This window comes from Haliaeetus leucocephalus, unplaced genomic scaffold (assembly GCF_000737465.1).
Source record: "Haliaeetus leucocephalus isolate CR32 unplaced genomic scaffold, Haliaeetus_leucocephalus-4.0 Scaffold1, whole genome shotgun sequence".
Lineage (NCBI taxonomy): Eukaryota > Metazoa > Chordata > Aves > Accipitriformes > Accipitridae > Haliaeetus > Haliaeetus leucocephalus.
Window position 1 is genome coordinate 5,054,332 of NW_010972437.1, and position 25,349 is coordinate 5,079,680.

At 41.7% G+C, this 25,349-nt stretch overlaps 1 protein-coding gene across 2 annotated transcripts in view; it reads left to right on the plus strand.

The window, feature by feature from the left end:
* The window catches only part of NOP58 (NOP58 ribonucleoprotein), a 25,494-nt gene extending 184 nt beyond the window's left edge, over positions 1-25,310 (plus strand). The window contains exons 2-15 of one of the 2 annotated variants that reach the window (XM_010564930.1): positions 3,460-3,536; positions 5,286-5,338; positions 7,225-7,349; positions 8,414-8,550; positions 9,727-9,791; positions 11,096-11,230; positions 12,120-12,265; positions 13,220-13,346; positions 14,018-14,181; positions 14,901-15,035; positions 16,317-16,378; positions 18,973-19,106; positions 24,107-24,228; positions 24,968-25,310. In XM_010564930.1, coding sequence (XP_010563232.1) covers positions 3,460-3,536; positions 5,286-5,338; positions 7,225-7,349; positions 8,414-8,550; positions 9,727-9,791; positions 11,096-11,230; positions 12,120-12,265; positions 13,220-13,346; positions 14,018-14,181; positions 14,901-15,035; positions 16,317-16,378; positions 18,973-19,106; positions 24,107-24,228; positions 24,968-25,024 — 1,539 coding nt within the window. In that variant the 3' untranslated portion in view covers positions 25,025-25,310. Of the gene's footprint in view, positions 1-3,459; positions 3,537-5,285; positions 5,339-7,224; positions 7,350-8,413; positions 8,551-9,726; positions 9,792-11,095; positions 11,231-12,119; positions 12,266-13,219; positions 13,347-14,017; positions 14,182-14,900; positions 15,036-16,316; positions 16,379-18,972; positions 19,107-24,068; positions 24,229-24,967 lie in introns of those variants that run through there. The other variant, XM_010564938.1, reaches the window with a different exon arrangement.
* The last annotated feature ends 39 nt before the right edge of the window (positions 25,311-25,349 follow it).

Genomic DNA, 25,349 nt, shown 5'->3' on the forward strand with positions numbered 1-25,349 from the left:
CCCGCCCGGCTGGGTCTCGGCGCGGGGGGGCGGCTGCCGGCCTGCGGGGAAGCAGAAGTGAGGGGGGAAAACACGGACGGGGGGGCGAGTGCCCTCGGGCCGGGCGGCTCCTCAGGCAGTTACTCCGCGCGGCGGCCCTCTGCGGTGCCTCCGGGGCCGGGCAGGAGCCGGGGGGGTGTAGGAGCAGGGAGGCCTCGGGCCAGAGGCGCGGGGAGGGGGCTGCAGCGGGAGGCTGAAGGCGCTTGGCGGGGAGGAAGGGGGGCTTCTTCGGTGGTCCTGCCAAGCGTCACCCGTGGCGCTCGTTTGCTCCCACCCGTAGGGGTAGATTTGGTCGGAAGGCATGCGCCCGTGACCGTGCCACTTTCGGAGTCTCCGGAGACACCCGGGTTTGGGCACGTTGACTTCTTTCTCTTCCTAGCCGCCTTCTCGTGGCTGACGTTCCAGCAAAACCTTGTGGGTGCGGCAAGGGGCGCGTGGGAGACGGGCAGCGTGTTCCCAAACGGGTGTGCAGGGTGCCTTGGCTTGAGCGCGTTTCCAAAAGCAGGCTGGCTGAGCGCACGGGCAGGGTGAGGGTGCCTGCAGGTACAGCGTGTGGTCTGCCTTCCCTCGCTCAGCTGAGAACGCGGGCTGGGAGGAACAGACCGCTTCGCAGGGCTCTGCCAGCCTCCTCATGAGGTGGCTCAAAAGCTGCAGTTTCATGGTGGTTTGAACAAGTCTAAACTAGAGCTGCTGCCGTGCCATGCTCCCCTCTGGCCTGTTCTCTTGCTTGAGCGTTGATGCCTGTACAGTTCCACCAGCTTGTTCATAGAGTTTGATCGTAACACTTGTATTTTTCCCCTCCAGCTTAGTCTTTTTTTCTGGGTTAGCTTGTGTGAACACAAGTGCAGGTGCAAAGAGAGCAAGGTGCTGGTTTCCTGTGCACTAGCCTGCTGCAGAACTACACCCTTCGTGCTCTACAGAGCCTATGTTTGCTTCACTTGCCCAGAAACCTTTCCTCCTCACTGGGGTGCAGCTGTGCAACTTAGGCCAGGAACATTTCAAGATGTAAGCAAGCAAGAAGGATTTCAAGATGTAAGCCTCAGGGAGAAGACAGAAATACTTCTAAAGGCAGATGGTTTCTGTTCTGTGTCGTGTGTCGTCCCCCCCCCCAACGCTTATACCTGGGGAACTAACACATACAGCAGCCTCACTGAAGGTTTTGCTCCCTCAGTGTTCACACTGGCTAGTGTCCTGCATCTTCCAAGTTACTAAAAGTTTACCTCTTGAGTAGGCTCAAACCTCTTGTGCAGTGAGGCTTTCAATGGAGCCAGGAGGGGCTGGAAATAACCCATATTTTAATTTCTAAAAGCAGGTAGGCATAAAGCTAAGGTAGGAGGAGGGGCACAAAGAGAAATGAGGAAGTCTCTCTACAGAAGTGCTGCAGGGCTCCACTGCAGGTGTCACCAGCTGGGGCGTGGGGGACTGGCTGTGATGTGTGTGTGAAGCGGCTAGAGGGCACCAGGCGTCAAGGAGCAGTGATCGAAGGCAGGCTGCTAAACGCCTACTCTGTGGGAAAGACAGTGGACTGTAAATGGTGTCTGGGCTGGACTGGGAGAGAGGTGAAAGCTGTCTGCCTGGACTGAGCAGAAGTAGTATTTTATTAAAATACGTTTTGAGACAAGCTTTGGTTTTCCATGCTGATTCTTTTTGCAGCTGCCAAGGACAGATACGGCAAGCCCCAGCCACAGTGCACATTTGCAGGGCAAGGCTCTCAAATCGCATAGCTTTGCTTTCCTAGATGCAGTAGCTGTTCAGCTGCAAACCTGTGTCACTGTTACACTTGTATGTTTGTTCTGCATCAAAATAGTCTCTGCAGAGTTTAGCTTTTTTCTTTTTAAAGCAATCTCTTTACTTGAGGGTTGGACAGAATTTGTGCTTCTGAATTTTGGGAGGTGGTCACAGTCACCCACTTCCCTTTTCAGCAGTGCCCACAGATGTTCACAGAATCATAGAATGATTTGGGCTGGAAGGGGCCTTAAAGATCATCTAGTTCCAACCCCCCTGCCATGGACAGGGGCACCTTCCACTAGACCAGGTTTCCAGCATAACTGTGCTTTGCCTTTATGCTTCGGGGATCAAGAACTGTTGTCCTCTGCAAGCTGTGTAGCTCTTGGGTATTCCCTTGTAGGTGCTACTTCCATTAGAGGAGCAAACAGTCTAAATAGTAAGGGCAAATGGGGCATAGCCATGTTACAGATCTTGGAAGACTTTCCAATGAGTCTTACTATCTTGCAGGATACAAAATATCTATAGGCATGTAATTTCTATATACTAAAAATTTTGATTTAGCAGCTTCTGTGACTTTATCTTTCTCTATGCACCATGTCTGTTTATAGAGGCTGAAAATTCTGTAGGCCTCGGGGTCGGAAAGATGAATTGGAAAGAATCAGCAAGCTGAGGAAAGGAAGAGTTACCCTGAGGTTTTTCTGTGCCTCAGAGTTCTATGGGGAATGAGTTACTATGTTTATTTACTCAGCTACTAATTGAGTTTAAAAAAGACAACCTCCTTGGACTGGGGTTTAAAAAACTGGAAGAGAGCAAAATCTCATAATGCAAGAATGATTTCTGCACTGCACCAAGTCAAATTGCAATTGTGTTGCATTTGCGTTGTGGGGACAAAACCACAAGATTTTTGAGTGAGGTGTAAAGAATGTAATGTTTTAAAGATCTTGACTGTACTGTTCCCCTGAGCACTTTTCTAGGAATTTGCAGTACACTCTGGGTTTTGTGAAACGTGTAGGCTCTAGGGATGTAATTGTTAATCTTGTGCTGTTTAAAAACTGAGGGGGATCCCCTTTGTACAGAGATTGGATTAAGCCATTGCAGCTTCTTAGGTAATTCCTGGCTCGGTTGATTACCAAGCTGTCATGAAAAGTCTTCTTTACAGAGATGTTCTCTTTCTTCCTTGGGCTAGCTCAGATTGATGAAGATAACTCATGGAATCACTCCTTCCTGTTAGGCATCCCAGACGTGTTTGTATTTTCCCAAAGTAGTGGCAGGTTTGGTTTTGGGTCACCGGGGTTGTGAATGAGTCCTGTAAAGGAGGTGGAGCAAGCCCAGTTTTGATAAACAAGGAGAGGGTTTTGCTTTAATGTGCAGGTTCAGAAGGATCCAGCTATTATTGAGCAACTTCTGTTAATTCAGTTGGAAGTAAAAACACTGTAATATTATGTGTGTATTAGTAGGATAAAGCTGCTGAAAGAGAGTGATGACACTGGAGATCACCAAAATTGAGTTTCTTGACTCAATCACTATTAACTTCCAGTGGTTGGGTACACTGTAAATCTGCTTCAGGTCTTCTCTGGTGAATGCAGGGTTGAATGTTCAAAAGTACTTTAAATATAGTTGTGTGATTTTTTTTTTTTTATTTTTTTTTGTGGTGGTGGTGTTTGGTGGTTTGTTTTTTTTTTCCTTCTACAGGTTCTGAATGAGAAAAAGCTCCAAGAAGTTGACAGTTTATGGAAAGAATTTGAAACTCCCGAAAAAGCAAACAAAATGTGAGCAGCTTTATGTGGGGATAGCAGCCTGGCTTTTGGAAGGACATGACTGCCTGTAGTTATGCACATCTGAGGTTCAGAAGGAAGTACTGGTTTTTATTTTTCAGTATTGTAAAACCTAAAAGCTGTAAACGATGATAATGTGAAGTTAGATATCCAGATAAACTTAAACTGGAATATCAAAGTGAAAGAAATTGCTTTTTTCCTTGCAGCGTAATTAAGCTGCAGAAGTCATTACCATGTGTCACCGAAGCAAAAAAATTGAACCATATTTTAAGGAGATCTCGATGCTTTGACAAGAACATCCAATCTTGTAATGCTGGAACCAGCTGAAATGATGGGGTTTTGTGTTCACAGGAAGTTATTAAAAAAAAAAGTTTAATCCAGCTGAAAGTAATAGCATCTGAGTCACTGTCAATTGAGAATTAGTGTTGTTGCCTATGCCATCAGTGAGTGGTAGCACCACTGCGTAGCTGCACAGGGATTGCAGTGTCCACTGACCAAGCTGGCCTTTCTAGCAAATTGCCCTGAAGCTGGGGACAACAGTGAATTCCTTCCAAGTCTGTTTAGGGTGTTTTTATTGGAAGATTTCTAACCAGCTTTGGTTATAACGGATACCTCTGAACAAGCTATGCCTTGTGATTTGGATTTATCCTGCTCTGTAACAGTATTTAGAGGAGAGGCCAGAATATCCCACATTTGCCTGTTTGTAGTGTTGTTAATGTTGTCTCGGAAACATAATTTTGGCCACTTGCTAGACAGGATGTGGCTCTTAATGGATCTGTACTCTGATCAAAGTAATTCCTATCTCTCCTGCCTTTCTGAAAAGGCATCAGTATAAGCCTGGAGCTTCTGTTGGGCTCTGTGAATGCTTAACTCAAGCATTCAGCTTTATCTGTGACCTTGCTTCCTTTGCAGATACTTGACTCGCAAAGAGCAGTGGTTAATCACAACTGGATTAGTCAAATGCCTGTCCCTGACAAGGAATTTACTAGATTGAGATAGCTTCTTAACTGTAACTCTGGATATCAACACCACAGACTTTGTGAGGGGGAGAGGGAAGCGGGGCCTGAGGATCTGACACAGTGTGGTTAAACACTGTCCCTGTGATTTTTGGCTCTGGTCAGCAGTTAGGGCACGGAAGAATTTTCTGTTGTTTGTTTTAAGCTCAGCTCAGAACTTGTATTCTAACATCTAATTACAAGGAAGGACTTGAAGTTTCATGGGCAATGAATCAGTTCAGTTTTAAAGTCTCTGAAGATGCATTTGGTTGAAAAGCATGTTAAATCTGAGCTGTGCAGGGTGTGCATTCCACAGAGGCAGAAGGCTCCCTTTTGAAGATGTGTGGAAAGATGCTATCATCAGTCAATCAGGAGTGACACCTGGTTAATCAGAGTGCAGTGTTGAAATTTAAATGGATGATGTCTGTCTTTAATTATGAACTACAAAACAAAAAGGGGGCTTCGGTTTTCTGATTATGTTGGTCCTAGAAATACTAAATCAAAATTTCTACTTTTTTTTTTTTAAATGAAGTTTGTGGGACCCAGCTGAAAAGTCACATCAGGCTCAAACTTAATCAGCAGGTTTAGTGCTCTTCCCTCTTTTTGAGGGTCTGGATATTGATCTCTGCTCTCTTGCAGTCTTAAGGAGAAGAGGGGAACTATAACAGCAGAGGCAGAAAAAAAGTAAAACGGTTCTAGCATCTGGCTTATGTATATTCGTTCATACAGTTGTATTTTTCTTCTGTAGAGTAAAGCTGAAACACTTTGAAAAATTTCAGGACACAACAGAAGCACTTGCTGGTAAGTGAGTTAACACCATTCTTACAAAAAAAACCCCAAACAACCCTGTCAAGAACTACTTCACTCATTACTTACCTCTGTCCCTGCTCTGTTTCTTTGCTTAGTTTTTAAATTATAAATTTTTCAAAGTCAACTGTTTTTGTTGTTTTATGAGGTAATCCATCCAGTCTATAGAGTGGTAGAGATGTAATGAAGTGTAGTTTTTTCCTACCATGATTATTTTCCAAGCAGCTCACTAGCGAGCGCTGTGTAGAAGGTTTTGACTGGTATATGTAGCCTGTTGTCAATGATGGATTCTTGTTGAAGCTGAATATAACTGATGTGAGTCAACATTTCGTCACTACCACTGAGACAACAGACAGATATCAGAGTACATATATTATCACAACTGCCCTTGTTTTATGCACGCATATTATGTCTGTGTTTTTGCAGCCTAAAAAAATGCCTGTATTCCACTTAAAAGAAATTCAGGAGTTTAAACAAAACGGAAAGCCTTATATTCAGTAACGTTTACTAATTCAACACCTAAATGTTTGATGCCGTGGACTAGTTTGAGCAGAAACTATAGAAGTTCTAGCTAATCATTCAGAAATGGTGTGACTATTACTGCTGAATGTGCTGTATGACATCAGCAGGTGCATGTTCCAGGTCACATTTATGACTAAAGAACAGATCTTCATATTCTGATGTGGTAGGCTTAGCTTATAAAGGAAGCTAAGGAAAGAAGAATGGAGACATTGCCATCATACATGAGATGCAAGTGAAACAACTGAGACTCAAGCTGCTGTATATTCCTCTTCCTGGCATATTTTTTGGATTATGTTGCTTTTGCGTAGGTTTGGATTCAGATCATGTATAGTTAGGCTGATTAAAAAAAAACCAACAAAAAAACCCCCCAGAAAACCCCCCACCACCTCACAGAACAGAACAAGAACCACCCCCCTGCCAAAAACTTATACTACTTTGCTTCAGGTTTACTAATCTGTGAAATGGAAGAGATCATTCAGACTACCTAGGTCACATTTATTTGGAAGGGAGGACTATGTATGTGGTTGTTCTAAGTGGATTAGGAGCTATTGGCCAGCTTGAAAGGTGGAAACATCTCTGTTGTAGAAAGGTTGAGAGGACTTAGATTTTACCCTTATGTTTCATTAATGTTCTGCAAATCAACCACTGGCTTCTGCTCTATTTGCTGTGATGAAGATGTTGCATCAGTCACAGAAGTTCTGTGGAGCACAGAGCTGACCTGCAGAGAGAGTTGTATAAGTGCTTGCTTGAAATATATTGTGTGGGATTGTAAAGCTTTTACAGAGCTATTAATACTTGAGAATGAAGAATGTCCTTTTAAAATTTGTCAGTCTACAAGCTATATTAAAAGGGTCTGTGTCTGACTGCCCAGTCAGTGTGTTTGGCATCATTCTTTGTTGGACTTTAGATAGTACATTATCACCAGAGTATGCAGATAAGCCATTACTCAATTTAGGATATCATGGTTGCTGACTAGTAGACCTGGAAAATGTTTGGTTAATTAAATGATACACAAAATGTTCCCATATAACCTTGCCTTCAGAAATGTTAAACATGCATCCAAGGCGTATGGCATACTGTTTGTAGAGATCCTTAAACAAAATTTACAGAAATAGAACTGAAACCACATGGAGAAACGAGAGGCAACTGGGAGCAGGGTTTTTGATTTAGGCCTCCAAAGGAGCAAGTATATAATTTTCTTCTATTTTGATTTTAGCTACTGCATGGTGAAGTAGTATTGCAGCTCAGACTAGAGCTACTGTGGGCAGTTAAAATAAAAATAACAAGTTAGGAGTACTATTTTTACAGGTTTTAGGAGGGGAAAGAAACTGTATCTCTGGTGTTTTTGTTTTATACAGCATCCACAGCTCTTGTAGAAGGCAAGCTCAGCAAGAACTTGAAGAAAATTCTCAAGAAGATAGTGGCAAAAGATGCCCATGAACAGTTGGCTGTAGCAGATGCCAAACTTGGAGGTGTCATAAAGGTGATAATTGATTTTGCCATTCTTCTTTTGTCTCATGCTGCTGAAATCTTATAGTCAGGTTCCAGAGATTTTGCAATTATTAGTGATGGATTATGCCGCCAATGCTGTGTTTCCAGTGTGGAAGATACCTAATCCTTACGATCAAATGTGTACTGCATGTATACTGGCAAGATGTTGTCTTGAGTACACAAGTGAATGATATGGTAAAAGTGCACTAAGGTGCTCAGGTTTGCTTTATTTCTCTCTTAAATTTTGGTTAAAAATATTTAAAATGATTAAAAAATTAATTTCCCTAATGATCCCATCCAGAAAAAGGGGCAGGAGGGACAGCAAACAGATAAAAGCAGCCAGGCACACATGCTTATTCATCACCAACAGATGCAGCAATGGGGGGGTGATGACTTACTGTCTTTCGGGGAGCCACCTTGTTCTGCCTTCCTCAGTCTACAAGCAGTTGTGCACATCCTTCAGTCCTTGCCTGGCAGAGGAAAGTAGTAGTACAGTAGAGGTGGACTGTTTTCTCCAGTGTCTCCTAGGTTTCAGATATCATCACAACCATGAGGTTCCCATCTCATGTCTGATTACTCCCTGTTCCCATGGTTTTTATTCTGACCACCTCCTCGGCCTGTCTTAGGAGACTGGTGTAGGCTGCAAAATGAGGAGGATTTAATGTTAAAGTGAATAATACCAAGGACTCTGAACTAATTATTCAGATTTGTTCTCTGAAAAACACCAAAAGCCCCCAGCCGTCTACCTCTGAATTTTCTCTCTGTGGCCAAACCATTTCTAGTGAATGGCAGAATCTTGAATCTTTGGTTCCAGTGTCTATGTAGCAGATCGAGTATTAATTATAAATCTCCTCTTCAAACTGGAATTGTTACTGTGTGGGGAACTGGGGGTGTCCCTACCTGGAGCATCAAAGGTGACTGAAACTTGTGTGATCACAAGATTGCAGTGGGAAAACCAGGTGTAATGACATAAGGACGACTTCCCTACTGGAAGAAGGGCTTTACAGGAATGTCATTGTTGTGCTTGACTTTGGACTATTGATTTCCATCCTGCAGGATAAACTGAATTTGAGTTGTATACACAGCCCAATGGTTACAGAGCTGATGAGAGGAATTCGCTCACAGATTGAAGGGCTTATTACAGGCCTCCCTTCTCGAGAGATGGCAGCTATGTGTCTGGGTCTTGCACACAGGTGAGTTCCTGGAACAGCTCTGTTTCATTCCATATCTGCCCCACTCCTGTGTGCTTGGCTATGCTGTGTTGCTTGATGTGTCTCAGAGTACGTGACATGGTCTCATACTCTCTAAGTCAAGACACATTTGTATCTGAAATCTTGTTTTATAAAGAAAGGATGTTCCAGTTTGCATCCACCCTTTAGAGAGGCTTAATCTTCACCCGAAGTTGATAGCTTTCCGTTGCATGTTACGTACTTTAGGATTTGGTTTGAAATGTCTCTGTAGCAGTCAAATGAGTCATTTAAAACTCCATTGTCACTGAGAGACAAGGTGAAGACCATGATTTGCTGATTTATGCCAGAATAAATACCCATATAATACATAATGTAAATGTTAAAGGCAGAGGTGACTTCCTACCTTGCTATCACTGCCTTTTAGGTTTAGTGAAGCAGTAGTTAAATACAAAGTTGTTGGGGTCAAGCATTCATTCATGAGTAACTTTTAATCCATATTGTGACATGAGCTTGTCCTGTCCATGAGCCACTGGAAAGTTAGAGAACTGCTTTGCTGTAGCTATCTTCTTAAAAATAGATGTGTGTTTGCTTCAAAAATGGGCATTAATATTGAAAAAGGACTTTATCAATGCGGACTTGCATCTTCATAAAGTGTCTTTTTACTGTAGCATACTGAGAAATTTTAAACGTACATTAAAGCCAGATGGTAATGGACTTTCTCAGACAGTGAGAATTTGTTCTAGGAGGTTTCTTCTGTTGCTTCACATTAGTGTTGCTGATATTTGCTGCTGGGTAGGTACAGTTTTGTGGATTGCCTCCAGCTGCTGCAGAACTGGAAGGGCTGTTGACAAATACTTTTTGTGGGGAACCATGCAGAAAGAAACCAACAACCAATTTCCTGCCACAGCACTCATGGTCAGTCTGCTGCATGTGGTACAGATAGCCTTAACTTTCCCTTTCACCCTGGTCACGGGGTATGTGCATGTACACATGTCAGAGCTGTTGTGAAACTTCTGTCATTGTGGCTTCTGGCCACAGCTGAGAGCAGTCGGTGGCATAAAACTGAGCTGGTATGAATGAATGTATGGACAGCTATATTCATGTAAAACAGGAACAGATGGGATATACTCTGCAGCAGGTTGTCAGGATGCTGGTGAAACTGTATTTCTGTCTCCTCAGCCTTTCCCGATACAAGTTGAAATTCAGCCCGGACAAAGTAGATACCATGATTATCCAGGCAATTTGTAAGTATATTTAGAGCTTAAATTATTACTGGATTTGGCTTAGGATAGCTGACTTTTTTACATTGGTTACAGAAAAGTATTGCTGTCAATTTCCTCCTAGCATGTTTCAGTAAATTGGGCATTGATATTCAGCCTGGCATCAGGTGTGTTTTCTTAATAGGGTTTTCCACAAGCAGGAACATTTTTAGGGTGTTACAGTAAACTGGCATCCACTTTTTCTTAGCACAGAGATCAGCTGAAATACAGGCAGTATTAGTTCAGTCCCCTGAGGACTTCACTTCCCAACGTGCCTCCTTCTGAGTAGTGTTGGGAGAATGAGCCCCACAGGACAGGTTTTTCTGACCCTTCATTTTGGTGCTGTCTTGCATAGAGGGCAATGTAGAAATAGACTCTTACATTAGGTGTGTAAAACCTACTGCAGTGTGTAATGCTGCATTCCATCTCCTTGCTTTCTTAACGGAAAATGGACTGAAATTGTAAACACAGCTAGGAAAGCCCATTCCTCATTTTTCCTTGAAGACATCCACATCATAATCAGCATGCTTGCTGTGAAGCAGTGGTGAGGAATCCTGTTTGGAATATTAATTCCCAGACTGTTGTCAATGATGAAACATAGCCTAGCTGAAATTAATGATTTAATTCAGTTCCTTCGTCACTACCACTGAGACAACAGATGGGAATGTTGGTATTGCATTAGTGGGAAATATTTTAGCCTCAGGGCTCTGTAGCAATGTATGCTGTGGGTGTTACTCTTATGTTGTAAATCTGGTTATTGGTCATATCTGGTAAATGGTGAGCCTGTTGGATTTGTGTTGGGTGTATTTATATTATAAAGGCAACTAAAGGACTTAATACAATCTTTTAAATGAAGTAATTGAATACAAGATCAGTTTCTCACCATTAAAACAGTTTTCCTTAATGTTTATTAGATGGCTAAGTTTTACATCAGTCTTGTGTGTAGCACTTTGGCTGACTGAGAGGAAGAATAACTGGCTGCTGCTCCCCTTCCAGTGGGATGTGCTTTGCAGCTGTTTCAGGAGTCTGTCCAAGACAGTCCCAGTGACAAAACTTTCAGACCACGCTCAATGGAATTCTAATATTTCTGTAATATTGTGCCTGGGATTATGCAGTTCTCTGAAAAGCGAAGACTTCTAATGTACTGCAGCTTTATTTCATTCCAGTCTTTATGGGATAAAGTACTTCAGTTTACCTCCCTTTACGCTATTTATGTTTGTTGATTTGAGAGTTTTCCATTTTTTAGATTACCTTTTTAGAAAAAAGAAGTCCATTCTTCTTTCTCTTAGCACTTCTTGATGACTTGGACAAAGAACTGAATAACTACATCATGCGCTGTAGGGAATGGTATGGTTGGCACTTCCCTGAACTGGGCAAAATCATCACAGATAACCTAACGTATTGTAAATGTGTGCGGAAAGTTGGTGAGTAATAAGGAGGCATGAACCTGCAGAATGTTGTATGTTAGTGTGCAGTGCATTAATGGCACTGATTTGTAGACCAGTGACTCGCTCATCCAGCTGGTCATGACCCTGTATGCAATCCTGCCTTCAGCAGCAGTGTAAATAGGGCCAGTAGAAAAGTAGTGTATGCTTGCATCTATATGTTGATGCAGTTTACCATTTTGAAGCTTAAGAGAAAGCTAATACCATATCACCCATCAGTTCTTCATGGACCACCTGCATATCTTCTTAGAATCACAATTAGTCAGCAGACCAGTTTGGAAATTAGCTGCCAAAAACTGATGTAAAGAGAATTGGTACCTGTTTGCGGGTGTTCTTGGAGATAATAACTGCTATAATTATAAGAGCAGAAAGAATGACTGCTGTATTATTTTGGACACTTGCCTCACCTTTTAGGCACGTGCTTTGTATTGATGATTTTATTTTATTTTTAAATAATGAAGTTTGCCATTCCGAGAGAAACTTGTGGTTTTAAGGGAGCTTTTCTCCCAATTGTAGGAAGAATTACATAGGTTTGGTTAGTGGTAAATGACTGCTTGCTTCCTGGAATTCTTCCTTTGTAATCTTGTGATTGAAAAATTTGCAGCAAGCAGCTACTGAAAAGGTGAAGTATGCAGTGTTACAGAATAAGGGCTTTTTTTTCTAGTTTCAAATTTAATATTTCCAACTATTCTCAGCTAGTATAAACATGAAGTCAGAGCATTCACGTATATTTTGGGAGTTTGGAATAGGATGATGGCAGACTTGACTCACTGTTGTTATTTTGGCCTTTTATCTTCATCTGTTTCTGTGCTTTTTTACTAGTTCATCTCACCCCCAGCACAAACATACTTTCATCTGTCCCCCACAGGAGACAGAACCAATTTTGCCTCCTCTGATGTTTCTGACATCCTACCAGAGGAGATTGAAGAGGATGTGAAGGCTGCTGCTGAGATTTCCATGGGGACAGAAGTATCAGAAGAAGATATAAACAACATAATCCATCTCTGTGATCAGGTATGTACACGTGGATGAATAGCAATAGGAACTCCACTTTAGCCATATCAGAGCCTCTTCTCCCAAGGAGAGGTTTTCTCAGGGCGTTGCTAAGACACTTGTGATGGCAGTGATGATTCCTATGTTGTTGCTTTCCTGATGTACAGATGTGAGGGTGTATAGTCACTACCTCATCTGAGCCATCTCAGACTGTTGATGTCTGCACAAAGTCTTCCAAAAGTGGCAGTCTTACTTTGGAGGGTAATGTTGGCATCATTGTGCTTTTAAGTCTTTGAGATAATGGTACTGTATAGCCGCCTCTTGATCTGTCACTTTAGAAGCTAGTTGATAAACCTGGGGTTAAAAGTGGAGCACTGAGGCCCCAGAAGAATTAGGAGCCCTATCCTGCTTTCATCTGGATTGTATGTGAACTCCCTCTGACTTCAGTGGTGCCAGTTGGATCCCTTTGTGACTTTACCAGGGAGTGGCAGGGTTAGGAGTTCCTGTTCTTGGTCTAGACCGGGCTGCTTTTTTATGTGCATTCTAATTGTGTGTATTTGTATGGAACAAGTAAAGAGCATTCATCCCATTTCAAGAGAATGGTGGCAAAGATTTATGTGAAAACTGAATGTTCCAGGGTTTTGTCCTAAAGAAAATGTCCTTACTAAGTATTTTTGTTCTGCTTCGCTGTCTTTGGCATGTTGTCAGCTCCTTTATCAGGAGCTTTGCTGAGAAAATAAGTTGCATAAGGGAATAAACAATACAGATCCAATATACTTTATGGATGGAGCTCTGCTCTGGGAATATGCCCTGTATAAAGCTTTCTATAACTTGGGCTCTCAGCTGTCTGCATTTTGCATTTTATTAGTCTCCTTCATTGGAATTCTCAGCACTTGCTCATTTCAATATATTTTGCTCTTAATGTTTGTCAGTCAGCTAATACTGATTCCTGTAACCAAACTCTGTCTGTGCCAGGTGATTGAAATCTCTGAGTATCGGACACAGCTGTATGACTACCTGAAGAACAGAATGATGGCCATTGCTCCTAATCTCACTGTAATGGTGGGCGAACTGGTTGGAGCAAGGCTCATTGCTCATGCAGGTGAGTTACACTGTTACACTGATCAGTGTAAGTAAGGCTTAGATGACCTCATCAGAGGTTTTCTCTGAGGAGCTGGTCAGCTAAAAGCATTATGCAAGGGCCTGATGAACATCTTGTGGTAAAGTGGGGGAAGGTAGCTCTTGAGGAATCGGAGAATACCAGCATGAGCTTGGTAGTAGTCTGTGATGACAGAGTTCTCAGTTGGCCTGAATTCTTTTTGGAATATGAGGGCAACTTAAGTCACTACCTCTTCTGAGACACTTACTGAGCCTCCTGCTGATAGTCCAGTCACTTCTGAGGTAAAATGCTGATAAACTGGCATTAGGCTTTTATAGTCAGACTGTCTCAAGGTAGCAGCCTTATTTCAGTTACCTGTGCTGCAGTTCTGTGATGACGTGTTCTTGCTGCCAGACTTCACCAGGAGTAAGCATTACTCCGGTGTAATATGTTTTATTGAGTCAGCCTTCCTCCCTGTTGTTGAAATCAAACCAGGACAGCTAAGCATGAAAGGCTGAAATGGCTTACCTGTCCTTCAGGAAATGAACATGAAGCAGCTCTCATAGGAATAGATGGCTCTGAGCTTCCTACTTTTGCATAGTGTAGGAATCTAGCCTCCTGCTTCTCTAGCTGCCTCTTTTACAAATTACTGTTGCTGTGTCACTTCCTTCTAGGTTCCCTCTTGAATCTGGCAAAACATCCAGCTTCAACAGTTCAGTTACTGGGTGCTGAGAAGGCGCTCTTCAGAGCACTGAAGACTAAACGGGACACACCTAAATTTGGCCTTATCTATCATGCTTCCCTAGTGGGACAAACCAATACCAAAAACAAAGGAAAGGTGAGTTGCAGAATTGTTTACCAGCTTGGCTTTTTCCAGAGCATGAATATCTGTCCATGAGATGGCTTGAGCTTCACACTGAGGCTCTTTCCATGGCTTGCTTTACTGTATTGTTTCATGGTTACGTGGAATGTGCCACTGTCCCACAAGTCTTTGGATGTCATTCATTCCTGTTTGAAAAAGCGAATGGGATTGTCCATTCAACACATCTGAGTAATAACAGATACATTCCTGCTGAGTTATGATGTAATGCTGACTATCTCAAGGGGTATGTTACTACTTTCTTCTACATGATAGTAAATTAAGCTGTTACAGGCTTTAGTCTTGCTTGAAAATCAGACTCTCTTTGTTGTGCTAAAGCTAGTAACTTTTGTGGCTTGCTTTTAGAGAGCTTAGGCTTTTGTAGTTCAGGTTGATGAATATGTGTTTGAATTGTGGAGAAAGCTATCGCCTCAAACTAACCTGATTTGAAGGTTGGGGTAGAGTGGGATATGTGTAACTAACTTGCTGTCTCAGATGTTTTCCCTCTATTTATCAAGAAAATAAGGCATTACATTAACAGTATTTCAATGTTGAAAGAATGATGTACTAAGTGTTTTTTGGACTAAACACTGCTAATAAATGGTTACTTTGTTCTTTTGTTTGTGGGTATGGTTTCCAGAGTGAATCATTGCCTTATGTTAAGTCTTAGCATTTAATATTCTTTTTGGGTTTTCCAGATTTCTCGAATGCTGGCAGCTAAGACTGCCTTGACTATTCGTTACGATGCCCTCGGAGAGAATACCAGTGCTGAAATGGGAGCTGAGAACAGACTAAAAGTAGAGACGAGACTGAGGCTTTTGGAAGAGAGAGGGGTAAGTCTAGTAGAGAGTTGCATGAAGCTGACATTCTTGGTTATGGTATGATTTTTTGATGCACTGCTTTCTGAGTCTTTTCCCTTCACTCAGTTGTGTCTCCTAGTGTCACTCTTATTCTGTAGTTTCTCCCAACCTTGGCTGGAGCAGTAGGGTTTAACCTGGTTGCATCCATTTGTTTGTATGTCAGTTTTTCTTGTTTACATGTCTGTCTTCATTTACATTACATTGAAAAAATCTTGATTCTGAACACGATGAATAAGATCATACCTTTACATTCTACTACATCTCTGTCTTGATTGCAAAGATATGTTTATTACTTCATAGCTTCTCTCTCTCTTCATCTTAGAAGAAAGTGCATTCGCATTTTCTCCCCTCCTCGCATTTTCCACCATGGCTCCCTGAAATCTGAATGCTGGTGATGCTTAGTCTTACGGAGCTTTCTCTGTAGCTAAAGCAAGATGTTGTTCTGCAAATTGCTGCATTGCCCTCCCATCAATCACCTAATGCATATCCCACCTCTCTGTACCTGCTGTTCCATCTACTGCCATCGGCGCAGCATGCTGGGAGAATGTAGGGTTCACTTTCCTCTTTTAGGTGGCATGCCTACTCCATGTGATCTTGTAAATGATGACTAGGTTCAGTCTTCCAAGCTAGAAGTTCTGATACTAATGCTGTAGTACTGGCATTGCTAGAATGAAAAAGAAAAATCCAGAAAAACCTGCCTGCTACTCCTTGAGCATTTCATGGGAGGTGATAATTCCAGTCAAAACAAAGGCAAGGAGGCATGTTAATACCAAAACACAAACTGATCACCTGACAAGTACAAATTTAATTCAAATCCAGTTTGGGGCCTGTATTGTGGTTTTAAGGGTGGCTTTATGCCAGACATAGGGTGATACCTGCCCTGACATGCAGTTATCCTTGCAGAAAAAGAAAGTGTGCACAAATTTGAGCTGGTCTTGGGAATTTAGAAGTATGATGATGTATGTCATGGGGCTGTGGTATGTTTGATCTGGTACTAGATGCTCTTTAATTGAATTGGGTTCTTGAAGAGCAATGTTAGGAAGGCACATACCTTTCTCACCCCAGTCACCTCCCTGTCAATGTTCTACTCACAGGTGTAAGACTCATACAGGTACACAAGAGCCTGGCCAATATATGGCCAATAATATATGTCTATCTTTCAATTTTTAATTACTTTCAAGAGCTGTAGAACTTGTGTTATGAATTGTTTTCATTATGAGTAATTTGTTTTTCACTTCTGAATTTTTCTTGTAGATAAGAAGAATCAGTGGCACTGGAAAAGCCTTGGCCAGGACAGACAAGTATCAAAACAAGAGGTGAATAGTTTTTCCTTTCAGCTTGGCTGAGTATAAATAACTCTCCATGTTTTATTTCTGAGAAGCTTTTTGGTTGTAGGCTGAGTTGACTTAAGATCCAAAAAACATTTTCTGTGCTCTTAAACACTGATGACAAGTCCCATTGCTAATGGGAATTTAAATTTTCCCACATTTTACAGTTGTGGTAAAGCCAGTGAACTGGAGAAACAGTCCTGATTTTCTAATAGTAAATTACTAACATAATCAGATAACAAGTATGTTTAGATGCTATCAGCATCAGCCCAAAAAGCTGAATAGTTCGGGGAGTTAATATGTAGCAGCTTTATTTAATGTAAGTCTGAATGAATTAAATTCGAGAAAATGAGAGTTTGAATGAATTTCTTTGGCATGGAAGCTGTCTTAGAGACCTACTTAGTAGTCTTCTTAGAAAATAAAAAAAAAAAAAAAGGCACCACTTGTTTTGAGCAAAGCGTCATCTCCTTGTTTAGGTCTTGTACGTAGTAAGTGATAGGTATCTTAAGCAATAGGTAGGGTCTGTACGCTGGACACTGTTATAGCAGTTTCTGGTGTCTGAAGTGATACTGTAAATGGCAACTGGGACAGCTGAACATCTAAGGATTTGAACAGGTTATTATTAGTCTGAGCTGTGACATCTGGGGTTTTCGCTTAATTTGGTTGCAGGCTTCTTGCTTGGCTTGGCCTGCTTATTTTGCTGAACCTTTGGTGTAGAGAGGGCAAGTGCTTAGCAAAACCAGGGCTGGGTGCTAGTTCTGTGAGGAAAAAATAGCACTGTTGCACCCATCTGCAGTCCCAAAACATCTTTCTCAAGCGTAGCTATAACTTTCATTTCCATATGCTAGGCATTTCAAAGTGTAGTGATGGCTGTGATTTCTGGAGCAGCTTTTGAAAAGTGTCAGTAAATGAAGCATCAGGGTGCTATAAGGAGGCAGTAGCTTAGAGAGCAGGGTGTTGAGGAGACAACATACATGCTGGGTTTTGACCTCTTGAAATAAGGAGTCATGAATTCCTGCCAGGACATGTTTCTACTGTTAGACATGCTTTGCAAATGCGTCTAGGCTTGGGGGAGAGACTGAAGATAGTTCCTGGCTGTTTGGCTTAGTCTGGGTGCCTAAAAGGGAAAATTAACTTGGTTCCTGTTAAATTGTCCTTGTACAAAACTGGCAGTACTGTTGCTTTATGGAGATTGTTTGAAGGGCTAAACTAGTGTTTTAAGGAGATTGGCAAGAATCTCGTAGTCTTGTATGGAACTATGGATCCTGTATGAATTAGCTACATCAAAGGCATGTTTCAGAAGTTAATTGCGAGGTAGTTTTTAGAGTTGAGGTTCAAGTGAAGCATTTCAGTATGCTTTCCAAAAAAGATGTGAGAGAGTGCATTACCTATCTTTGGCATATTTATTTGCTGATTTTTTTGTTGGTGGGGGTTTTTTTGGTTGGTTGGTTTTTTGGGTTTTTTTTTTTAATTAGCAGCAGTAATTTGGCAATGACAAGGAAGCCAGTGAGCTCTTGGCTGGGTTTAACTGAAGCAGAGTCCACTGTTTGCAAAAGGCTGTGTAATCAATTTCTCTAAGGCCAATATGCAGTGTTAATACCCATAAGAATAATTTCTGATGCTTAGAGGGTGAATTGATGGTACTATCTGCTAGCATTAATTACCACATGCTTCCCAGTCTAGTTACTAGCTTCAGTTGCTTTTTTAACCTGTGCAAGATAGCTACTTCAGATTCCTACTGTAGAGAAGTTCAGATGCTTGGTATGTGACGGGGGGGAGGGGGGGAATAGTTTAGGCTTACTCTTTTAAAATTCCTTTCTCCTTCAGTAGGAATTCTGTTCTGAATGAGTAAGAAAAAAAAAATTGCTTCATTGCTATTATATGATTCCATTCCCCTGAAAAGGTCCAACTAAAGAGCACTGGGTTTCAGTGTGGCTGGTTCTCTGCAGCCTGTAGAGGAGCTTGGGACTGAACAAAGGAGCACGCAATATTTGAGAAGACATGGTTTCAGACACAGATTAGGTATTTGAATGTCTCAGTCGGTGATCCGAATGATAGAGATGAGCCATAGCATTACCCTGGCTTGTGAGTTGTGCCCTGTGAACATAGTGGTGGAGAGGCAGCGCAGAAAAAGCAAAAGTAAAGCTACTTCTAATCCTGTATGTATATTACCCTTAGGGTATGCTTATATGGACTTAAAAAAAATTGTGGGGAGCGATGTGCTTGTGACCATACAGCTATACTAGAAAGGCTTTCAGCAGCAGGGATCAGTGTAATGGGTAATTTAAGTGCTCTATAGAGCCTTGAACAGATAAAACCAAACTCTTACTTAACTGGTATCTTCCGTTCAGATCAGACATTTGTACTTCATGGGCTATCTCCTGTAGTCATGATTACTGATGAACCATTCATGTACTGGAGAAAGGGTCTTACTACCTGTAGATGCTTTGTTAGCTGAGCAAGATTGATTTGCAAATATTCTTGGGAGGTTGTGTTGGAAAGTTTATGTTCAACTGCAGGATCTTACCTGGGGGCTAGCTGCTCTTTTTGTTACTTAAACTGACTTGTTTTCTTCATTACAGCGAAGTAAAAATATTTGACCCATCTGGTGACTCTACACTTCCTGCTGTTTCAAAGAAACGCAAAATTCAGGAGGTAGAAGACCAAGGTACAGAGGTTGCTGTGAAAGCAAAGAAGCTTAAAGCAGAGATGAAAGGTTAGTTGCTGCATCTGTGTTGCTGGCATGTCGCTGTGTGCATCGTGCAGTGGAGCTTAACGTTTACAGCCAACCACAATACCTGGTTATTCTCCTTGGGTATGACTGTATTTTTAAAAAAGTAATAATCCTTTATGGACTGACACCAGACTGCAGTCAATTTACTTTAAATATCTGCTTTTAAATAGCTGTAAGCATATAAGAACATTTAAAAACAAAATTCTACTCATATTCTTGCAGAATTTCTTGCTGAGCAGGTTTATATTTAGTGGGCCTCAGTATCTTGAAGACAAAAAAGCTCTTCCCTGTAAAACCAGAACTTGCCCAATTTTCTTTAAAGAATACTGTTTTTTTCTGTATAGAAATGTTTTCTGGCATGTTTCAACATATAAAGATTCAATGTCAGAATTTGAGGTGAAATGACAGTTGGAAATTTCAGTCTGAATTTACATAATACATGAACAATTGTTACTCGCTGGAGAGCTAAAACTGAACTATGGCCACAGTTGTTCTTTCCTGCTCTTGTAAGTTACTGTGTGAAGACAGATTTTTGGACTGTGACTTAAATAATCTGGTTTTATATTATGGTTCATTTTAAGAAACATTCTTTTCTCCAGTGTGCACTTCAGCATGTCTAAATGGCTGGCCTAATACTTGCTATGATAGTGGAGTACCCAGTGTGTAACTTGGGAGGGGAAAAAAAGGAAAAGGAAGATGACTTTAAGTCAGTTTTGTGAGAACTTGAGCCAGATCTGGGCTTGAGCTACTCCTAAGTTTTGTCAAGTACCTGTGCCTGCAGCAGGTGAGGGTTGTCAGCCTCTCCTTTCTACCCTTCTCTGTACTGCTGTGTTCTAGAGTATCAGAGTGTTGTTATGCTGGTTCTGTACATCTTCCTGCTCAGCTGATGCTGAGGTGTGATCTTTCCAGACGCCGGTTGGTCCATGGTGTCTGTATACATGGATGGAGCAACTTGTAGGAACCTAAACTTAGCTGAGAAAGTTACATGGGAGGGAGAATCCTTTGTGCTATAAAGCTGAGATCTGTGCCCCAGCTTGTTCTCTTGTACTTATCATAATGAGACAAGGACACATGAGTACTTTGGAGGCTTGAACTTTGCCTGTTTGCTTTTTGGAGAATGTGGGTGTTCTCAAAGCTACTGCTTTTGATAATGTTTTGAACTAACTTCCCTTACTATAGCCTCGAAATTTTTCCCTTGGGCTTCCCTTGCATTATCAAAGCAAGTGTTGACATCTCACAGGCGTGAGCTCCTCACAGGTGAAATACTACATTCATTTCTAGCCTGGACTCCTACAGTATGAGGAGGATATTTCTGTTCATAGATATATTATTCAACAGTTCATGCTTTTACACACAAATCTGCTTGGTTTTGCTTCATTTGCTTTGTTGAGCATTGATACCTCCCGGTTTAGGGTTTGAATAGAGCTTAGCAGGTACCCTTGAGCTACCAAGAATTATTTGAGCAGTAGACAGTGTTCAGAATATTTGTGGACTGCTGAAATCCATGCTGTTTGCTTGTAAACTTCAGCTCTTCATATCAGCTGGGTCATTTTATTTGGATACTTGGGCATTAGAACTAACTGTGCCAGTTGCTTCAGGCTGTGGAAGAAGTGTTTTTAGAGAGCTTATTTCTCATATCACCTGTATGCAGAACTGATCCCTTCAACCTGTTCTCTTGTACCCTTTAAAATAGCACTGCCCATATGTTTGCAAATTCTTGTATTTGACCACCTGGTAAAGTACATGGATTTCCCTGACACAGGCTAGACAGACCATGACCATAGTTAGTATGACGCCACAGTGTGCTAGAGGGGGGTGGTGGTGGTTTGAGAAGTTTTGAGTAGTTCAGGGAGTTCCATAATACACAGAAGAGTGCAGAGGAGGTCCCAGCATTAAGATTTTATGTTGCATGTCCACTTGAATGTGCATGAGCCTTAAATTTCTGCTGTTCTTGGCTCTATTCTTTTTGATGCAGTGCTCTAAGCTTTTCCCTGGTCAGAGATTACACATCCAGACATAGTGTTATGAAAGAAGTCTCTGCCCCCTCCTTCCGCATGCTGTTTGTGCAGCTGTGTGGTAAATGGGGCTGGTGGAAAAGCAGTCCAGGAAAAAAAGGAATTCTTCAGCCATATCAGTTTTGACTCGGTTTGTATTACAAGAGGAAGGTAAGAGACAGGAATAAGCTGGGAAGCTGCCACTGAAAAGTGATTTGTCAAGCTATTGTTTTAATATCTGTTGTAAAGGGGGTGACTATTTTGAACTGTGCTAGCCTGAAATGTAAATGTTACTATGACACGTGTGGCATTTTCTCTTTCCCTATTTGGGGTGCATGTATGGCAGTACTTTAGATAGGAACTGGCAAGGGGGTTGGGGGTGAGGCATGACTTCAAACCACTTTCACCTTTTACACCTAAAAAGAAACCAAGTGGAAGGATGGTGCCTGAAACCAGTTATAATCCACTTAAGGAGCTGTCTGTTAAAACCTGTTTTAGTGGTGGGGGAAGTGAAATAGGACAGCTATTTTTGTGACTACAGTCTTTGAAGTTGAATGTGGCTAGACAGAATGCATACTACCAACAGGACTAGCCAGTGCCCCCGGTGAAGCGTTCAGCTTGCTTGCATTGAAGTATCAGGATATAGTAGCAGCTACTCACCTGGAAAGGTCTCTCTTGAAAAGAGAAATGCCATCTTAATTTAATGGAGTGAACCCTGCAAGGTGCAAAGCCTTAAATCACAGCAACGTCATAACATGGTGCCTTTATTGATAGGCAATGTGACTTGATTCTGTAGATGCCCAGCATCATATGTAGGAGGGAGGGTACATCAGGCTAGCATGTAAAAGCTTAGAGAAAATGGAAAGTGGAAAATGGGTGAGTGGAACTACTGCTGGTGATCTCCAGGACTGCACAGGGCCATCAATCAAATTGCTCTTCCGGGTGCTGCTTTCTGTGCCTCCATGCCTGATAGTAAGAGCTGTTGGCTTTCTTGTCAGCTGCTGTGTATCACAAAGAAACCCCACTGGGCTTGAGTGACTTAGAAGTGTTGTACCCGGAGGGAAGAGACCAGCACCCCTGGAGCCTTTATCCTCATTCTGCCTAGGTACAAATACATGAAGTCTTGTGATGAGCTTTGCTAGAAAGCGTCAACTGAAATCTTCAGGAAGGCATCTGCTGCTACTAGCTGTGAGAAGTGACAGTGCCTGTGAGTGCACAGTGCATCATCTGCAGTTGTAAATTGTGACAGGTTCCACTGCCTGGTGTGTCAGACTTGATGACATGTAAGGTAATAACGAGAAGTTATTTTTCCAAGGTTGCCACCCAACATTTTGCTTGAAAATGCATAGCTTACTAATCCAGCTGAGTGAAAATGGTTTGTATAGCAAAATATGATGCATATGCTCTTGTCGTACGGTATAGCTTTAATGTAGTTTATGCCTATTTTTCAGCTACTTTTTATTTCCCTGTGTCATAGCTAGGGAGGTGATTTTTATAGGTGTTTTGAATGCCTTATGCTTGCACGCTGTTTACTGTGAATGAGTGTATGGCAGAAACCACTTACAGTTATATTTACCAGTTCCTTTATCTGGAATCCTTTGCTGTTTTGCTTCTGGCATTTTTTAATGTCAGAAAACTGCATGTGTTAGCTGGCTGTATTTTCCTGTAGACGTGTCTAGAATTTTTTACCCTGAAGCCAATTTTTTTGTCTGAAGCTTATGTTAGAGGCAAAGATTGAGGTGTATTTTTGACTCTCATAGTTGTTTTGCTGCCTTGAGGAACTAAACTTGTGACAAAGTACAATCAAGATGTTAGGAGGTTGTGTGGTTCGGGTTTGTTATGATAGCATTGGTTTTGTTTCTGTTCTTTTTGTAAGTGGTAAGTAAGTGTGCTTCAAAATGAAATTTATTTGGTTTTGGGGGGGGAGTACAGTGAGAAAATTACTTCGAGTCACACCTCCAGTAGCAACTGTACACACGACAAACACCACCAGTTTCAGTGCCTCAGTTTTGTAGCTACTGAAGGACAGTGGTTGCTACGTCATGAACTTATGAGTATTATGTACTGAGAAACTTGGTATCCAGCACTGACTCAGCTGTGCAAATAAATTTAACTTGGGTATGCTCCAGTAACAGCTTGGCTACTGCATAGGCTGTCAGATTGGTAATGATTTCTGCTTGGTTTCTTTACCTAGAGATTCCTAAGACTGTGGTATGTATTCTAGAAAATGAGTGGTAAATCATAGTGCCTTTACCACTGTGATTAGATAAGCCAGCAGTTGATGAATAGTTCTGAAAAATAAATGTAAGAGGGCATTAGTAAATCTTTCCTTGGGTTAACATTCCTCTCTGCTTATATAAATAATTAAATTCCTGTCTTCCATGACAAGAAAGAGTTTCTGCTTTTGCATTAAATGCTTTATGTTAGCTCAGCATTGAGAGATCTTTGCGTTTGCCAGGCTAAATGGTAAAGCAAGCTGGTCTGCTTCTTAGAAATTTCCAACACCAAGATAGGGAAATGAGTTGCGAACAATCTACTGCTGGCTGAATGCATTTCTAGTATGGGTTTTAGAGTCCTTGCACTGTTCTTGTGATGCTGGTGAAAAAAATTGCCTGACTATGGACAGTCTGTTTTCAGAAAGAGTACTTGAAGGTAACTTGGCAGACAAATGAAAACATGCAAGCTTGTTTTAAACTTTGTGAGCAGCATATAGGAGTGGTATTTGTACCAGGAGATGTGTGAATAGTGCTGTCTGAACATTGTCACTTGTGTCTTAGGTAGTTGTGTACTTTGATTATAGCAGGTAAGGGCAAAGTGTAGAGAAAATAAATGTGGAGAGATGTAAAGAAGGGCAGTGTATTCGGTATTTTCCATTCTTACTATCATCATTGCATCCTCTCACATCTCATAGAAAGCTTATCCTTTTGCCTTTTTACACTCTTAATAACAGACAACCTGCCTTTCATTTTCCTTCCTTCTGTGGTACAGAAGAGACAACTGTAGAAGATGATGAACCTGTCAAAAAGAAGAAAAAGAAAAAGGATAAGGAAAAGCAAATTGAAGAAGAGGAGGTACTGAATGAGGAACCCCCTACCAGCCCCACAGTTGAGGTAAGGCAGAATTGCACAGATATCTGATCTTTTATGGGAATGGATTCTCTCTAAAACATATGGACTTGAGGGATCTGTATAACCCATGGTATGCAAGGACAGTTTTACTCTAGTAACTTTATTTCATGATATCCATCACTGTAATGTCCAAGAAGACTTGTGTTACAAAATAAGGTCTGGGAAATTTGTGACTGTAGTGCTTCCATGTACCAGGAATGTTTCCCCTCCTTTCCTCTGCCCACCCCCAGCTTTAGTCTTCTCTCTTTCCTCGTCTTTTCTAGTGGGGAGGGTGTCCCTTGGTGCCAATCCACAGGCATCTGTCCAGTGTTTAGGACTTGCAGGGAGCAGAGGCTGTACCTGCTGAATTGATGAAGCATCATTTGATGTCTTCTAGCAACAGTAGAGTGGATGGGACCAGACCAAACTAGTTGTTCGGTTTTGAAATCCTGTTTTTAACATGGGGTTTAATTTTCTCCCCTTTGTTTAGCACAGCTTCACTGCCTGACCACAGTGTTGAGCTGCCAGCAGTGTGGCAGACAGCTTCCCTTGCCCACTGGCCCCACCATGCTGTAAACATCGAGTGCATTTAGCAACAGAGGAAGGGGATGTCTCTTGGGTTGTGCTATGCTGAGTGCGGCAGCTGCTGTAATGCTTTGAGTGTGAACTCTGTTGCCCAGCTACATGTATTGCTTTGCTTCTCCATGATGCTTTGTTCATAGCAATGTTTGTTTGTTTGCAGAATACAGAGAAAAAGAAGAAGAAAAAGAAGAAAACAAAAGATGAGGATGAAGACTGATAAGGAGCAGGAAGGAACATTGGCCCTTGGACAGTTGCTTCAGAGTAGCATTTCTTGACATAATTTCTTTAGCCTCTTGCTGAAAACTGTAACTTCCCTGTATTGCAAGAGGGCAAGGAGATGAATTTGATAGCTGTCTTCTGCTCTGGAGCAGGATACCCCAGTGTCTCTGCTACTTAGGTGGATTGCTAGTTTTTTGCAGTTTGTTTTCTTGAAAAGATCACACTAGGTCCTCTTTTCATATGCAGTCTCCACTGATAAGGAATAAAAACATTTTTATGGAGATTTTGTGCCTCTGTCTTTTAACTTGTTTGCTAGTTTTCTA